This window comes from Taudactylus pleione, unplaced genomic scaffold (genome assembly GCF_031769625.1).
Source record: "Taudactylus pleione unplaced genomic scaffold, aTauple2 ptg000448l, whole genome shotgun sequence".
NCBI classification, from domain to species: domain Eukaryota; kingdom Metazoa; phylum Chordata; class Amphibia; order Anura; family Myobatrachidae; genus Taudactylus; species Taudactylus pleione.
In genome coordinates this window covers 818,773-837,500 of record NW_028284850.1, presented here as the reverse complement: position 1 = coordinate 837,500, position 18,728 = coordinate 818,773, and the positions used below count along the sequence as shown (strand labels likewise).

Here is an 18,728-nt window from a genome sequence, read left to right as displayed (position 1 = left end):
CATACAAAACAAATAAAGCTTGATTTGCATATGGCTGCAGTCCCTACCACATAAAAACGAAGATGCTTAACATCATCCAAGGATCCTGACGAAGGAGAGTGTCGAGGAAAAACCAGTACCACAATAGGTAGGTTGATGTAGAAAGCCGGAACCCCTTTTGAAAGAAAATCCATTTTAGTATGGAGGTCCACTCTATCCTTGTAAAATATCAGGAATGGAGGACAACAGGATAGAGCTCCCAGAGCCAACACCCTCCTGGCTGATGCCATTGTTACCTTCCATGAAAGGTATCTGAACTCCTCCAACCACCAAAGGTCGAACAGAGGAGACTGTAAGAAAGAAAATACGAGATCCATTTGCCATGAGGCGCAGGAGGAACACAGGGTGGTAGCAACCAAATCACACCCTGTAGAAAAAGTCTGAATCTCCAGAATGCAAGACGCACTTGTTCTGGAAGAAAATGGTCAAAGCTGAAAATGTAACTTTCAGCAAACCCAATCACATACTGTACCAGGCGAGAACCTGTTTGCAGAAAGTGGCTAGGTTGAATTCAGTAGGAAGAGCCCCTCCACATTCACACCACGCAACAGAAGATTGACCCTAACGGTGGTAATGATTAGAATTACCCTCCTTCCTAGCTGTAAGCATAGCAAGGCTTGCCCTATATTGGATTCCTGTAATTCTGAAAATGGCCTTTTTAAGAGCCACGCTATCAAACATAGCTGTCTTCAGTGTGGATAGACTAAAGGAACCGGTAGTACGAGAACTTCTCTCAGTGGTATAGGCCACTGATTGTCGACCTGCAGAAACTGAAGGCTGAAATACCAACATCTACTATGTCAATCCAGAGATACCAAGAGATCGCTGGCCCTCACCCTTCTGATGTGTAAAATCCAAGGGAATAGAGGAAACAGATAGACAAACGTGAACTGCCACGGTGATGACAATGCCTCCACCGCCACTGCCTCCGGGTCTCTCGTCCTAGAGCAGTAGAAAGTCAGTTCATGATTGCGACTTGATGTCATGAGGTCGACCTGAGGAAGACCCCACCGTAGGTAAACAAGGGACCTACAGGAGTAGAGCCCTGGATGCTCGTCCTACCGGCTAAGGAAGTCGGTCTCTGAATACTCTGCACCTGGAATGAAAATATTCGAGATTGCCATTGCAAACCTTTCCACCCAGGTTAAAATCCGGCATACTACCTTTAAAATCGCCGGACATATTCACTGTGATTAATGTACGCCACTGTCTTGGCGTCGTACTGTGGCCTCACAACAGGTGATCAGCTTTCTGAATAGCTTCCAGTGAAACCCAACGGCCCTGGAAGTGCTGTTCCGTAAACACAGCTTCACATCCTCTCAGACTTGTGTCTGTTGTGAAGAGTCCCATCCCCAACTCGGAATCTCTTTCCCTCCAATAGGAAATCTAGTTCAACCACCAGAGAAGGGTATCCTAGTTCTGGGACTAACTTTAACTGGTAGGAGAAGGGAAAGATGGGATTCTGCTCACTAAGAGAGAGGGAGTAGTTTAAAAGAAAAAAAAACTCGGAGAGAAATCCAAATCAATACCAGACGATGTCGAAGGACCCTCTCGTCACCATGTCCTGAATGGAAGCTGCGCTGCTTTTTTTTTTTTTTTTTCCTTTTTCCGTAGCAGAATAGACTAGGGAAAACACAGAGACCACCCCTGACGAAAAGGTTGTTGTGAATCACTGACCTTTTGCAGTAATTAGACCCTGTAATGGGCCTTCAGCAGAGGATCATCTATGTAAAGGATAATAATGAACTCCTGTATCTGAAGGAGAACCGTCATGACAACCATGACCTCTGTGGAAAGGAGAGATCCTGAAAACTAATCTCAGAAGCACCAGAGGAGGCGGGCTTAAAAGGGATGTGAAGAAATTGTCTTTGATATCCAGAGATATCGAGATTCTCCCTTCTCTAGTCCCGCATCAACTGAAGGGACTATGTAAAACTTTGAAAATCTGTAGGAATACAGTGAGATGCTAGTAGAGAATACAGATATTATGTAGGTTGCGCACCGGAGGGGGGGGGTCTGCAATGGGTGTGCTGTTTGTATGAGAGATTGTCTAGCTCTCTATGGATGCAATATTGTAATAAAAGGTAACAGCGCACAACCCTTGGCAGTGTGAAAGTGACGCATTAGACAGTTGGTGCTTGACAGAGAAAGTGAGGTCTGACCGAGTCGTAAGGCCTCAGAATCACGCAAAGACTGGTCTGATGGCTGGAAACCTGAATCTTCACAATTGTGGATAGAAGCTAGTGTATAATCATCTGTAAAACAATACTCCTATTGTTGGAGACTTGGTAAAAAGAAAAAGAAGGTTGAGAGTGAGACTAATAAGTCAAGCTTGTATCCTCGAGTGATGAAAACCCAGACCCAATCGTTCGTACAAGACACCGTCCATACGACACTGAAGTCCTAAAGACTCGCTTCCACTGTGGGAACCCCCAGGTAAGAGGAAAGCCATCCTGACCTAGACTCAGTAGTGGACTTAACTTTATATAAAGTAGATGTTATAGCGACTCTACCCTGAATTACAGAATCACAGGAAGATGATAGTCCCGTGCCCAATCCGGAACCCGAAAGGGCCGAAACGAGGGTCCTGTATAAGGACTTCTAGGGGAGGAAACTGCAGACAGGATATGAGAGGATCTACCCCCTGTAAATTACCATGACAGGACGCAGTATCAGACCTGCAGCTGTACAAATGGAATTGTATCACCTTATATACTGCTATGCATGAAAAGAGAAAAATACATATAAACGCTGGGACATCTGAAATTTGTTTATCCGTATGTTCCCTAGCCGAAAACAGGACATAAATTAGTTTTATGCAACTGAAAGTGCAATAGCAAGTCTGTTATTTCCTTTTGGAAAGAATACTGTGGGACAGGACTAGTGTCCCCTTTTTGCCATACCTGTCAGATTTAAGCCTACACCACCTGGTATCCCCAGGCGGTCTCCCAGTACCAACCAGGCCTGACCCTGCTTAGCATCCAAGATCAGACGAGATCGATATTATATATATATATATATATATATATATATATATACACACACGAACAGAAGGTGCGGCACTGCAGACAAACTTCAATAGAGATGCATGGTGTAGTCAACGTTTCAATGTTTAATCTACATTTTCTTCAGGACATAAAACATAATCAACATAGCTTACCTTTTATTCACCTCAGTGCACACGTGTACTGTCGCGGGGCGGGACAGCACACCCGGCCGTCGGCACACTCTATTGACGTCATCTCGGTCAGGAACACCTGACCAAGGAAACTGCAATACCATCACCATAGCAACATAACATAACACCACCGTAGTGACACCCTGGAAAAAAATTGTCATATATATCCGCGCAAAATAAATCACAAAATAACCTATACTGCTATTATGAAAAATTCAAATTGAAAGTACATCAGTACTATGCATATTATGAGTAACAATACTAATTGATGAGGAGGACTTGTCGTAGAAAAAACATATACTACTACTTATATATGTCAGAAAATACAGTAGAGAATAGAAAAGGACATAATAGTTACAATAATCATAAATGCATGAACTAAACAAGGCATTGCAGGCCATGGTACTCATTAAGCCCCCTGGGCACAAGGGTCCCTAACCTATGTATCCACCTGGCCTCACACTGTATAAGTTTCAAAGCACGATTGCCACCCCGGATAGATACTGGGATGTGGTCAATCATCCGATAGCGTAAAGCTGCCAGAGGATGTGGAATAGTGGCAAAGTGTCTAGCGACCGGCTGTTCACTGGTGCCTTTAATAAGAGCACCACGAATTGAAGACCAGTGAACTGCCATCCTTTCTTTAAAAGGTCTTTCGGTTTTCCCAATATAGGATAACCCACATGGGCACACAATTTGATATATAACAAAAGGCGTGTTACAGGTTAACGTATGTCTAATGGTATATTTTTTACCAGATAACGGATGGCAAAAAATATTGCCTGGTATCAAATAGCGACAAGTTACGCATGTACATCTCACACAGCCCCTATTCACAGAGCCTCCGGCAACCTTAAATCTATCAGGTGAAGTTCTATCAGTCTTAACTAGAATGTCCCTCAAGCAGAAATTGGTATACAGAGACAGAAGAGAGCCACACCTGCCCTAATAGCGCTCCTAGCAGTGCCAGAAAAACGCTAGGCAGATATTGAAATGCTCTCCTGCCCAGCCTAAATCACACTGTGTACTTACAGTTCCGTTTAGACCATCAGGATCACTACAGCAGCATATATAGATATAGGTGTATAAACACATTTGGCAGAGTTGTAATCACTGCCAGCATCTTCCATAGAAGCGCTGGGGCTGCAGAGGAAGAAACAGGGCTCCGGAGCTGAGCCCCGCCCCCGGGGGATGAGCTCCGCCCCCCTGCTATATGGCGCTCAAATGTACTGTAAGCGCGCTATTTAGTATTGCCAAGCAGTAAGTGGCAATCATCCTCTGTTACTAATGAGCCTGTATGAGGCTCCTGCAGCGGGGAATGTTCCTGCTACACCCCACTGCTTACATGAAAGCTGTGACCTCCACGTGGAGAGCTACAGCTATCTGCCCTGCTGCTCCATTAGCCAGAGCAGCCTTGTGCTGTGAGTGTACCAATAAAACCTGGCTACCCCGCTACTCGGGGAGCCAGGGATACTCACCACTGCTGCCTGCTGCTCTGTCAGTCAGAGCAGCCTGGCGCAGAGAGAGAGGCAGGGCAGTAGTAACTGTATTATACCGTAGTAATTACCTGGCTACCCCGCTACACGGGGAGCCAGTATACTTACAGCTGCTGCCTGCTGCTGTTTTGCGCAGAGGTTGGCAGGGCCCGGTATTATACCGCCTTTTATACTAATAACCTGGCTACCCCGCTACTCGGGGAGCCAGGGATACTTACAGTCACTGCCTACTGCTCCGATAGTCGGAGCAGCCTTGCGCAGAGAGTTCAATAACCTGGCCACCCCGATACTCGGGGACTCAGGGATACTCACCACTGCTGCCTGCTGCTCTGTCAGTCAGAGCAGCCTTACGCAGAGAGAGGCAGGGCGGTATCTTAGTTACTGCCCGCTGCTCCGTTAGATGGAGCAGGTATTATACGTACCGCCTGTTATAATAATAATAATAACCTGGCAACCCGCTACTCGGAGAGCCAGGGTATACTCACAGGAGCTGCGGTGCTGCTGGCGGCGGTAGTGACTGATGGGGACCGTATGCGCGCTGCACGCAGCGGCATGTGGAACCCCTTAAGGAGACAGTGGTCTCAGCAGTCGGGGACCCCAGACCAAGTGTGTGCACTTGCGAGCGGGTCCCCCGGCAGCTCCATCGTCGCAGACAGGCAGTGCAGCTACTGCCTGTCTGTCCTCAAAGATTCTATCTTCAGCACAAAAGTGCTATCTAACTATATTACAAACCCCTGAGGAGTGTGAAACACATCAGCTCCCCTCGGGCACAAACTAATACTGAGGCTTGGAGGGGGGTATAGAGGGGGAGGAGCTAGTTACACTTCTTAATATTTAAAGTGCCAGCTTCCTCTCAGCACAGTCTATACCCCCACTGTCTATGCTCTCCAGTGTCCCTTAGTGGATGAAGGAGAAACAGCAGTGACCGGTATGCAGTATGCAAAAAACCGGCCGATTGCGTGCGTATTAGTAACGGCGTTCCTTCCTGAATCAGGCCCTCAGCCAGTATAAAATATGCTCGGAAATGTTGTAACAAAACAAGTCTATTGCATGCAACAGATAAAGTCATGGGGGTAGAGTTACTAAGAGTCTACTTTGATTTAAAAATCGATCAACATATGTTGTGTTTCCAGGGCTAAATCACACATCTACTAACAGACAATTTTTTTTACATACCTTTTTAGCCCCAGAAACAAAATCGATGTTCATCGATTTAGATTGATTTGAAATCGATTAAAATCGACCTTTAGTGAATTTACCCCAAGGTCTCCTAAAATGTAAGTCAGTACAGGTTCAGTTTGATGTATGCGGCCCACAGTGAAACAGAATATCTTATGCAGGATATAATACAGTAGATAACAGCAGATAGACACTATTAACTGAAACTAAAATTGCAACAACACTGCATTTGCCTTTTTATCTCTTTTCTAGAACAATAAAGCTGCAGACGTGTGACTGCATTACGGGGATCAATAGTCCAGCAGTGAAATTTGCTAAATTATGTCAGTGCAGCAGTAGCCATAATCAACCAACATATCCATCATCACACTTGCTTGAAATTACCAGGTAGATATGGACAATCTACTTTCAGAAAAAGAGTTGAGTTAGCCTTTGTTGACGGAGTATTTTTGTAATTTTTTTTTTTTTTTATAGAACCATAACCCAGATTTCAGAGTTCAACAAAAAAAAAAAAAGAATGAAACAAATAAAAACACATTACATTTGTATTCATTGTCAAAAAAAAAAACAACATGTACTGTATATAGAGACCTATTCGTATAACAAACATATAGGGCAGAATACTTTGCCAGTCTATTTGCAAATACTCACCTTTAAATTTTTTCTCCTCTTTAATTTTTTTCTTTTTAGGTCCCATAAGATGGCGCTGTTGTTCATAGAATGGGTCATGGGTAGAGAGGAGGCCCGCGCTGTAATACTGATACTGCTGCAGCTGGACAACAAAAGTGGGTTACAGAAAGGGCTAAGACAGGCGCTCCATCACTGGAGTCTGCAAGAACATGACATATGGGGGTATATGTAAAAAAAAACTGCGAACTTTAAGCATCGACGAGTCCGGTGAGAGACTGCCCAATGTTTTAAAGTAGCAGTCATGTAGCAGACAAAACCAGGTTGATTTTGCCTTTTAAATGACTGTTACATTGAAACATCGGGCAGTCTCACATGGGACTCGCCGACTCTTAAAGTCCACAGCTTATTACATATGCCCCACGGTATCCTAGGTCCAACTATACCCATTAACAACACACCCTTTACACAGATCACTGCCATAGGCTCACGGTAGCATACACATTTCAATTAGGTTTGTCATTTATTCAGGCATTCAGTAATTGTGTTAAATCAAATGCCTGATTGATAGCTAAGGGACCCAGCATGTGCTGTATACCCAATGCTATAGAAAATAAAATAATTATTGAGTAACCATGTTAAAACCTGTTTATACTTTTTTTTTCTTTAGAAACTTTAAATATCTACATAGAGTTATGGCTGGATCAAACTGCGCACCAAGGGCCAACGGATAATTGTATGGAGTGTGCCGCAAGTAAAGAAAAGGTTGTCCTCCATATTGACAAGTAAATATTCAACGATGTTACTGCGCACTACTCCTTTGCTATATAAAGTGTGCTCTAACTCCACTAGGTGAGTGGGAGTTAGCTATCTATGAGGTCCTTCTCTATATCCCTACCTAGGAAATATGGATGAGATCTTATATATTGTTATGGATATATATGATAAATAATCAAAAAATTATGTTATCAAAAAACCCTTTACTGATATTATAGACCATGTGATCACAATCCAGGATCATACCCAGATTTAATAGTGAGTTCATTATAAAAAAAATATTAGTATTGCAATTTTGTCTAAAAAATACAAGTCAAATCATAAAGATAAATAAAAAAGGAAAAAAAAATATTAGATGGAGTTAAGGTGGCTTTTTCTTCTTAACAACTCCACCTTATATTCTCTTTTACTTTTCTTCTTTATTTGTCTTCATGATTTGACTTTTATATTTTTTTCTGTATATTTTAGACAAAAATTGCAATACTATTTTTTTTTTATAATTAACTTGCTATATTAAATCTGGGTATGATCCTGGATTGTGATCACATGGTCTACAAGATCAGTAAAGGATTTTTTGATAACACAATTTTTTGATAATTTATCATATATATCCATAACAATATATAAGATCTAATCCATACTTCCTAGGTAAGGATAGAGAGAAGGACCTCATAGATAGCAAACTCCCGCTCACCTCATGGAGTGTAGCAAAGGAGTAGTGCGCAGTAACATTGTTGAATAGAGAAAAAAAGTGTTTATGTTACACAGTATATAGAATTATAACAAAGAAATAGTATAGATACAGTATATATAAAATCACCTCAGCATCCATTATAGAAGGATGAGCATTATGATGAATAACAAGTAATTTGTCTAATGTGCATTCTTCTTATGGTTGTACTGTAGGACTGACCTTACAAAAGGTGTAACTTTACGCCATGTACTGCTCCATACTAACACCATCACATATTGCCCACAATCCAAATCTCTATGCCTAAACTATTTAAATCAGGGATGGGGAACCTCAGGCTCGGGGGATCATTTGGTCTGGCCCCTGGAGCTCTTTTCTGCTAGCCTCATCTGGCTAGCAGTGTACCTAGAATGGCAGCCTGCAGCCAGAATCTATGCAGCAGTGCCGCCTGGAGCATCCATATGACGCTTCAGACGGTCACACCGCTGCCCTTACAGCTCCCCATTGCTGTAATCACTGGCGATTGTAGCCCCACCCAATGTCACATCACACGGAGGTCCGCTAATAATTTTATATACTGTATATCAAAATGGCCCTCGGCAGAAAAAAGGCTCCCCATCCCTGATTTAAATAGTAAATGCAAGTTGCTTAGGCACTTAAGAATAAATCTACATTTCACTAGCATTATTTAATTATACATTGCAACAACATATTCATAAATTACCTGTAACTGATTACTCATTGGCCATACAAACAGATTATTAAATGAAAGGAAGTCCATGTTCAGAGAGTTCCAGACAGATTTATTATTTTTTGTTATCATTAAAGTGGCCGACACAAGCCGATTTCACCCCTCCACTCTCATTGTTCCACACATTTGATAGTAAATTAGAAGTTATCCAGGAGTTTGTATTTTGAGTTCAGCAACTAGATTAATATAGGCTTCATTGAGCCTGTTATTGCCTCAGGAACATGACACACATAGCGGCCATTTTCTCAACCACATTGTCCACCATAAAAAATAATGACCTTAACAATTTCAATAGGATTCTGATCTGGCCTAATGGCTGCTTTGGGGCCAAACATGTTGCGATATCCCGGATATAAAAATTTAGAATTGGCACTAATTAAACAGACCTGATTTTATCCAATGTCATGTCCAAGGAAAACTAACAAAACAGTGCTAGGTGTGTAGTGTTCACTCTAGGCTCTTGATCTGGAAGACCCCGGACCCCGATCAAGTGAGAGGGCGCAACTGTGCACTCACTGAGATGCTGTGTTGCCCCCAATCTCTCCCTGCAGTTTGAACAGATGCCATATACATATAGTGCGCCCCCTTATCCTCCCCACAGGACACAGGGTACAGTGGGGACAGTGACGCTCAGCGGCACAAAGGGAGGCGGGGTGCAGTGAACCAGCCAGCGTCAGACTAATCATCCAGCACGATCAGACAATGATATTGTTATCTGAACTGACAGAGTGTATGCACCATAAAGGGATATATTTACTAAGGTGCAGGTTTTTAGAACAGTAGATGTTGCCCATAGCAGGTTAAAATGAAAATCTCGAAATGTATGAGAGCAAATGACAATCGATTATATGATTTTAAACACTGGAAAACAGACAAAAACGATTGTTCAAATTGGTTACATTTGTTTTATTTAACCAATTTGTCTGAACGACCCCTTCTATCTGTTTTCCAGTGTTTGTGAACAAATGTTCGATTGTCATTTGCTCCCATACATTACCAGGTTTTCATTTCAACCAGCCAGATAATTGTATAGTGTATGTCCATCATAAGTGTGGTTATAATAAATATATAAAATGGCTGAATAGATATAATAGCTCATTTCACATAAAATAGAATGGTCTAAAAATGTCATTAAAATAAACCAACTAATGATAAATAACCCTGATAAAAAGATGCAATCACAAATAAAGTCACACAGGCTGATTCGCTCAGATCTATATAGCATACAGTACTAAAACAATGTATTCAATAATTACCCCACAACTCATATTAACTTACTAAGCAGGAACTAGTAAAGTCCCAAATACAATTACAAGAAGTGATTAATACAAATTGGGCTAAAGCACTCTTAGGAATTAAATGCAAACCATCAACAATATTGTGCTAAAACCTAAATTTAATAATCCGTTGGTTATTGATAAATTGAAAGCGCACTAGCTGAATGTGCTTATGAGACAAATGCAATTTGGGCAGCCGCCCACAGATCTCTCACCCACTCTGTGCTGTAATGGTGGAATAAGCACTCTGCTGCCAGATCGAGGTGTAAATGTTGTGGGACAGGCAAGTGGAGGTGTAAATGTTGTGGGACAGGCAAGTGGAGGTGTAAATGTTGTGGGACAGGCAAGTGGAGGTGTAAATGTTGTGGGACAGGCAAGTGGAGGTGTAAATGTTGTGGGACAGGCAAGTGGAGGTGTAAATGTTGTGGGACAGGCAAGTGGAGGTGTAAATGTTGTGGGACAGGCAAGTGGAGGTGTAAATGTTGTGGGACAGGCAAGTGGAGGTGTAAATGTTGTGGGACAGGCAAGTGGAGGTGTAAATGTTGTGGGACAGGTAAGTGGAGGTGTTGTATTGAAGGGAGATGGGTTTCGAACTTGCAGATGAGTGTTTACATAAACTTTTACAAACTTGTATTAAAACAGACTTTAATTTGCTTGCTATCATTCCTCAACCAGTAATAAAAGTGCAGAAATTATACATTTGACATCTTCTAAAAACCTCCAGTACCTTCCTTATGGCCACTATCAGCCTTCTATATGGTCCTGCTATCCCAGTTGCAACACTTTTGGGGTCCAGGGTGGTTCCCCCACTTTTTCATGCACTTCTCTAGCGTGAATTGGCATTCCTAATTGGATTTTCCATTTCTCAGGTGCACGCATTCGTGCGATGTATGAGTGTTTCATGAAACAAACTCGCATTTGCAAACTCGCACCTAATAGGCTGGAGCCCAATGTGTCAGCTCAGTATTCTCTGTATGACAATACAGATTCAGCCTGTGTAACACACTCATTTGTTACTGGATACATGCATTAAAACAAGAGATATGGTAAGAACTTACCTTTGTTATCTCTGTTTCTACGAAGTCCATAGGGTCCACAGGGTTGAGAGAGAGAAAACTGGAACACTCGATAACCATACTCACAGAAATGGGAGACGGAAAACCGGTGACCAGCCACACAGCCCATTTGAAGCCAGGTGCGTCAGGGCGGGCGCCCTGTGGACCCTATGGACTTCGTAGAAACAGAGATAACAAAGGTAAGTTCTTACCATATCTCTTGTTTTCTACTTCAGGGTCCATAGGGGGTCCACAGGGTTGACCTTGGGGATGTCCCAAAGCAGTTCAACCAAGGGAGGGGACGCTCCTGTGCTGAGAGGAGAATCCGCCGCCAAAAAGGAAGCATCCGGAGAGGCAAAGGAAACCAATGCCTAGAACCTTAAAAAAGGTGTGGACAGAAGACCACGTGGCCATCTAGCAAGGCAAAGCAGCCAAGGCGCCACAGCGAGCCACCCACGAGGGTTACATGGCCCGAGAAAAAACAAGCATTAACAACAGAAAGGCCTACCCATGGGTAGGCCCCTGAAGAAGACATACGAGGCCGTCCAGCCAACATTTGGCCATAGGCCGGCCATCCTTTCCTGTTAAAACCAGAAATCTCAGACCACCAATAAGGAGTCCGATTTCCGTCAGGAACTTGAACGGATCACATAAATCCACAGAGGCCGGACCACAGTCAATGAGGCCACACCAGCCGAGAGGACTGGGGACTGAATGGCCTCACCATAAGTTCCAGAATAATATGGAACCTAAAAATCACTAAGAAGAAACACAGGGTGAGAGCAACTCACACCCTGACAAGATGCCCTCCAGAAGAGGGAGCCACATGAGAACGCTCCCAATTCCGACACTCACCTGGGTGATATAAACTCCCTGAGAGAAAGAGAGAAAGCCAAAGCAATAGACCATGTAATGGCTATCACAACCAGCGGTTCCATTAACTTTCCCCGGAGTTAACGAAGAACCACTACTAACTCCCAAGGAATCCCTAGGGAGGACAAATGGAGGCATAATCCAGAAAACACTCCAAAGGATGAACTGGATACCAGAGCGGAGCAATTCCATATCTTAATCATACTGACAGTGTAGAGATCCGCACTGTCAGGAAGGCCAGGCCGAGGGTGAAACCCAAGCCAGCCGGAAGGAATGCCAGAATATCTGGAAATCCTGGACACCAGAGGATCATATCGACAAGTATAATACCATAAGAATTATGGCTGCCACAGTTTGCGGTAGGTCCCAGCAAAAGCTGATCCATGTGCTCTAATCATTCCAACGATGACAAAGCCAGGGAAGCCGTAAGACCACTGTAGGAACGCAGTCAAAGACAAAAGACCCAGGTCCAAGGCAAACCCCAGGACCCTGAGACAACAGGTCTGGGCAGTGAAGCATCAGGAATGGAGTATCGATGGAGAGACTCCGAAAAACCAAGTACCCCTGACATCTGGGGCAATCAGGAGCCACCAGCAGGAAAGCATCTCCGTCTCGATTGAAACACTTCCCTCGAGGAAGAATGGAGACTGGAGAACACAGGTACGCAAATTGGAAGAACCACTTCACCGACAAAGAGTCACTGAAGGTTGCTTCAGAATCCCCAGAGTTGGACTGTAACACCATAGTGTGATAGAGTCAGAAGGCCATGAGGGTCACCTCAGGAGGACCCCCCCCCTGCTCACCAGGAGATGAAACCTCTCTTGGGAAAGAGACTAGTCCCCTGGATGCACGTCGTGACGGCTGAGGACTCCCGCTTCCCAATGGAGAGCACCTGAAATGAACACTGTCGAGATGGTCGGGAGGAGACCCTCAGACAATGTCCGAATGTATGACATACCTGACATTGCCACCCAACGAACAGTATTGCTAAAAAGGAAGCCACTGTTCTGACCCTGTCGGACTGAACTTTTTCAGGTTCACCGGGAAACAAGGGCTATGCCAGAGTGAAGGCCCAAGACAGGCTAAAGTTCCAACAAGTTAATTTTACAGGGTGGAATCGACAGACATCCAACTGCACTGAAATGGATGCGAACCAGACACTGTCCTTAGCAAAGAATACCCTGGACGAGATGGCCATAGTCACCCGAAAAGGGACCGACTTGCCTCCGGGGAGAGCATCATCGTTTGAACAGTGATCAGACAGAAAAAACTTGTTCCATCTGGAGATAAGCCAATTATGGAAAGGCCTGGAATGGAACTAAGCCCATTCCACCCTTCCAAAGGCAGACACTGAATAGTGGACCATGCATCCCAGAGTGCAAAGACATATGTCGACTGCGCAGACATCCATGTACTCTTAATGGAAGAGTGGAGATGCCGTCTTACGCCAGAAGAATTCTCAGATTCTGAGAATCCAGCAGGGATCCTAGATGAAGAATACCCAGAGAGGGATGCAGGGAGGACTTTTTCCCCATTGATTAAACGTCTGCACCCTGAAGAAGCCACAGTCAACCTGACCCGGCTGTAAAGTACCCCGGTGATCCTGCTAAGAGCAGGAGGCCATCCAGGTACAGGAGCATTGGGATATACTGAACAGAAGAACCGTCAGAAAATCCAAAACGCTGGTAAACCCCTGTGGGGCTGAGAGCAGTCCCAACAGGCAGAGCCCGAAAAATCGTAAGTGCTGTGATACAGCAAACCTCAGTCCATGCTGAGGTAAGGTCTCTGTACGTACCCGTAGGCACGCGTCCTGTATATCCAGTGATACCATAAAGTCCCCAGGTTCCAAACATAGTATGATGGAGCATAGGGATTGCCTCCTGAGCCCAGGTAGCTTTAGGAACTGGTTCAGGGAATTGAGACAGAGAATAGGCCAAAGAGAACCATTCAGCCACCGCACCAGAAAGAAAGCAGAACAACCAGTCCCTCGCTGAGAAAGTGGGGATGGCCCAATTAGCTCCGCTTACCGCAACAACTGTATAGCTTTCTGGATTTGTAAGGCCCTGTTCCGAATAAGGGCCTGCGTACCATCACATGGAAATAGGCCGCCTGAGCAAAGAGAGTGCGTACCCTCCTACCCACGTAGCCGCGGCAACTAGACACTAGTACCGGGCAAACTGAGAAATCGCCATCTCCCAGTGGTAGGCCTGTCTCGTCAGGCTGACGATATATCCGTAGGTTCAGAAGCAGGATCGGCTGGCAGTCCAGGCCTGCTCGGAACTGGATATGTCGGCCCTTGTAAAGGCCGACAGTCTATGAAGAAACAGACCTTTAGGCTGACCCAGAGGACAGAAAGACTTAATAGTCTGAGGCCCCGTAGTGAGCATAGCTGACGGCGGGAAATTTGTACTGCCACTGTCAAGGTCAGGACCCAACAAGATATACCCTATAGATGGTATCTGCACCTCTGCATTCCCTGAGCGCAGCCATAGGGTATTACGGAGGATACCGTCGCAGCCGGAACTCTGAAAGTTAGGAGCTGGTATCCAATATAGGCATGTCCACCTATGACAACTGCATATATTACGTGAGCGACCAAATACATTTGAACCCCAGACGTGTTGGAGGGGAAAAAACATTACAAATGCATCAGCTCAGTATGCAATAGTATTAACCAACCATGCTATAGCCATGGTAGGATGGGTTACAATCCCTGAAAGCGAGTATACTGATTTCAGGCAGAGTTACCACCTACGGATCAGAAGAATCCGACCACGCAGGAATGGGATGCGTAGTAACGTCTGTAATCCGACGAGTAACACGCCCATCCACCCCAGGAGGGGCTCATGATGACCCTCAGGGAATTTGGGACAGGAGACCAAACACTGTTTGTAATACCTCATATCTGGCAACAGCCAGAGTCCCGCCATGCGATCCACCCGCTAGTCAGCAACAGGGACCCAGAAGGCACGTAATGCTGAGGGTGTATGATACAGGTGCAGGTCAACATTCACTCTAGCCAGAATGGGCCTGCTACCAGCCCCAAAGCAGGGATAATAATACCTGAAATAGGCTTCCCCCCGTGTAAGAGGGAAAGAGCCCACAACAGTATCCAGTTCCCGGTAGAGCCAAGTGGGAAGTAACCACAGGGCGTCAACCACGCCAATTTGCGTTTCATAGAAAAACGACATCCACCCGGGGTGGCTGTTGTGGTAATCCCTGCAAGGGGCATGACAGACTATTGTGTCACCAGGGGGAATTCATATACTCGAAAAACCCCTGTAGGGAGCGGTAGTCTGTGTCACAGGGGATGTGCAAGAAACTGCGAGATACCCTGAGATGAAAAAGGGCAGTATGGTGAAGTAACCCCAAGTGAGGTACAACAATGGGGCCCGCCCGGCGATCCGCAATTATGAGGATCCCGAGAAAACAAACCGCCCAAGGGGGTCATGAAAGGGGCCGGCACCCGATGATGCCACATACAGAACCCTTTAAGAGTTAAATCCTCCGCACTAACACCTGCAGCACATGGCTTGCAGGATAGTAAAAATGGGTGCAGTATAACGCTCTATCTCCTGGTCAGACATATCTGACCAAGCCTTGTGATCAAGCAGCGCTATACTGGTCCTGACTGATACTAAAAATTAGCTGCAGGGACTCATTTTCAGCGTATGCAACACACAGTTCCACTCAAAATATGGCAACGTGCAGCACGCAACAGTATGTGACAAACCTCACAAATATTAACAAGTATATAAATGTGAGGTCTCAGAACCACCCCAAGTACAGCTGTATTAGGGCAGATAAGGAAAGGGATAGATATACACTGACAGGTGAGAGAATAAAGTACAGTCAGCACTAGCATAAGTCACATACAATGCAGATATATACATATATACATAAACATGTCATAATATACTGCACTATGACACTGCATTCAGCTGCCCAGATTCAGTGTCTGGGAAGGCTACAGCGCTGTGTACACTGACCTAATGGTGAGGTACGCAGGGGGACTGGACCAACTGCCATCTCCAGAGATTTCTGCTGCACCACAAGAAAATGGCCGCTGGAGACCTCAGAAGAAGCGTGGCCCGTGGAGGAAGCAGCTCAGCGACGCCAGACTATAGATACTGAAAGGCGCGCTGAGCTGAGGGGAGGAGCCTCTGTAACAGGGAAGGCTGTCTCCCCTGGCCGGCAATTAACCCCCGGGACGCCGGCTCCCTGCACCGAACACTAAGTCCCTGGTGGTCTAGTGGACACACGGGGTATGGGGGGCCCGCCGCCACTGCCGGCACCTCCGGTCTGTCCCCAGAGACCGGAGGCACAGGACTGCATTTCAAATGCGCGGATCGCCGCAAGCGGTGACCCACGCCTTACCTGCTCCCCGTGGATCCGGCAGCAGTCCTGGGCGCCCGCAGAGTCCGGCTAGTACAGACTCTGGGGTCCCGCTGAGATCCCCAGATCTGTACTGGCGTCTCAGCGCCAGCGGGGTGACGGAGCGGCAGCTTAGACGTCCTATGGACAGTCTGACGCTGCCGCTCTGAAGAATCCAAAGGAAAAATGAAAAACTCTGTCCTTTAGAAAAAATAAAGCTTAGGGGCTGCTAATCAGCTCCCCACTGCACTAAACGGTGACCCGAATCCGGCCGGGCACCAACTTAAACTGAGGTGCCTCTGGCTTGGGGGTGGGGTTGTAGGGAGAGTGGACCCAGGTGCATCCTGGGAGCTGGAGGCTTTGGCTGCGTGGTGCCCGGATTTGGTTCCCAACCTATACCCCAAGGTCAATCCTGTGGACCCCCTATGGACCCTGAAGTAGAAAGTTATCTATGTAATACATTTCAGTAGATTTAAAAGAAAATTCACAATACATAGTGTTGCACCTGATGGGAAGTGTTTTTTTGTGTAACAAGCAAAATTTTGCTTTGACAATAGAATTCTATGGGGACGATTACATTCTTAGTGACGTATGCGGAGTAACTCCAGAACGGTTGGGCGTAGGTACCCTGAGAGCAATAGTTTCATAGAGGTGCAAAGGAAAATGAGCACAGATTGCCTACTGTATTAAATGTTAATGTCTAACATTTAATACAGTAGTGATATGCCGTCAATGTGCACAGCCGCACATCATGGTGATGTCTGACGGCATATCACTACTGTAGGAAAACAATCTCCCTCTATGAACATGGAATTCCTATTATAAATGATATAATCAAGATAATATTGTAATCATTTTATAACAAAAATAGAGCTTTAAATTCATAAATCACACATATATAAAAGGAGGACAGCCATCATGATTTGGGTTTCTAATCTGCCCAGAGAGTAAGGGCTGAGCACCCAGATACCTCTTTATCCTTGTGATATTTGCTCTGGTGAAGCTTTTTGTATTTGTGGATCCTCAGCATGCCATAAAGCTCCTCTTTAGAAAGACAGTACTCATCCTCCTCATCATCACTTATAGAATCCGAGTCACTGGTGTCCTCGCTCAGGATGATGCTCTAACAGAAAAAATATTAGGATAATCAATATAATAAGGTTCCACAACAATAAGCAATAGCATGACGACCATGAAACCATTTTTTTGTAGTTAATCTTCTTTAATAAATAGTAATTGAATTGTGCTTTGTTTTTTTATATATATAGTGAAGTGAAGAATGTGTGTGACACCGTGCTCCCCCAGAATAAACTAAATATGAGATACGTACTGCATCTAGGGCCAAAAATAATGCATGCAAATAGCCCACTAAGCTCTGCCAATTACACAGACTACATTAACTGGGAGAACACTTTGGATTCACTATACAGTTCTCTCTGTCCAAAGTTCTTATAGGTACACAGACATAATATAAATAATAGTCTTCACATGCTGTAAAAACCAATAACATGCCACCCAGTTAAGACTATTTGCAGTCAATTCTGGAAGACATGGTTACAGAGGTTATTCCTCTTTCAACAAAAAAAATGAACAGGAAGTAACAGGTCACAAACATGTGCAGATGTCTTATGTGGCCAACTGTAACAGTGAGAGCTGCATTGTGTTGTGTAAACTATGTTGCAGGAAATCAAATATAATGCTGAAATAAAATATGAGATATGGTAAGAACTTACCCTTGTTATCTCTATTTCTACGAAGTCCATAGGGTTCCACAGGATACCTTGGGGTATAGGTGTGACGTCAGTCGCAGGGCACCAAAGAGTTAAGCTTTCAGCCTCCCAGGATGCACTAGGTCCCCCTCCTATACCCCGCCCCCGGGCCAAGGCACCTCAGTTAGTTACCAAGCCATAGGCCGGAGGAGGAGAAGGAAGAGAGAGAACAAAGATCTGGACACATACAAGAATCACATTCTCACCAGAGGGAGACGGAAAACCGGTGACCAGAGCAAAGCCCATCTGCAGCACAGGTGCGACAGGGCGGGAGTCCTGTGGAACCCTATGGACTTAGTAGAAATAGAGATAACAAGGGTAAGTTCTTACCATATCTCATATTTTCTACTTCAGGGTCCATAGGGTATCCACAGGATACCTTGGGGATGTCCCAAAGCAGTATCCTTTAAGGGTGGGGACGCTCCTGTGCAGAAAGGAGAATCCGCCGCCCTAAGGAAGCATCCTGAGAGGCGAAGGTGTCAAACCTGTAATACCTCACGAAGGTATGGACAGAGGACCACGTAGCAGCCTTGCAGATCTGAACTGCCGAGGCACCACGTCTAGCTGCCCACGAAGGACCCACAGACCTAGTGGAATGAGCCTTCAGAGAAGGAGGGACCGGTAGGCCTTCATGAAGATAAG

At 45.0% G+C, this 18,728-nt stretch overlaps 1 protein-coding gene across 3 annotated transcripts in view; it reads right to left on the bottom strand.

Annotated features, from left to right (window-relative positions):
- The window catches only part of LOC148505583 (chromatin-remodeling ATPase INO80-like), a 192,723-nt gene that overhangs the window by 117,345 nt on the left and 56,650 nt on the right, over positions 1–18,728 (bottom strand). For all 3 annotated transcript variants that reach the window (XM_088448045.1, XM_088448044.1, XM_088448042.1), the window contains 2 exons: positions 17,288–17,440; positions 6,544–6,664 (listed from right to left, as the gene is read on the bottom strand). In XM_088448045.1, the coding sequence (XP_088304171.1) occupies positions 6,544–6,664; positions 17,288–17,440 (274 nt within the window). The remainder of the gene's footprint in view (positions 1–6,543; positions 6,665–17,287; positions 17,441–18,728) is intronic.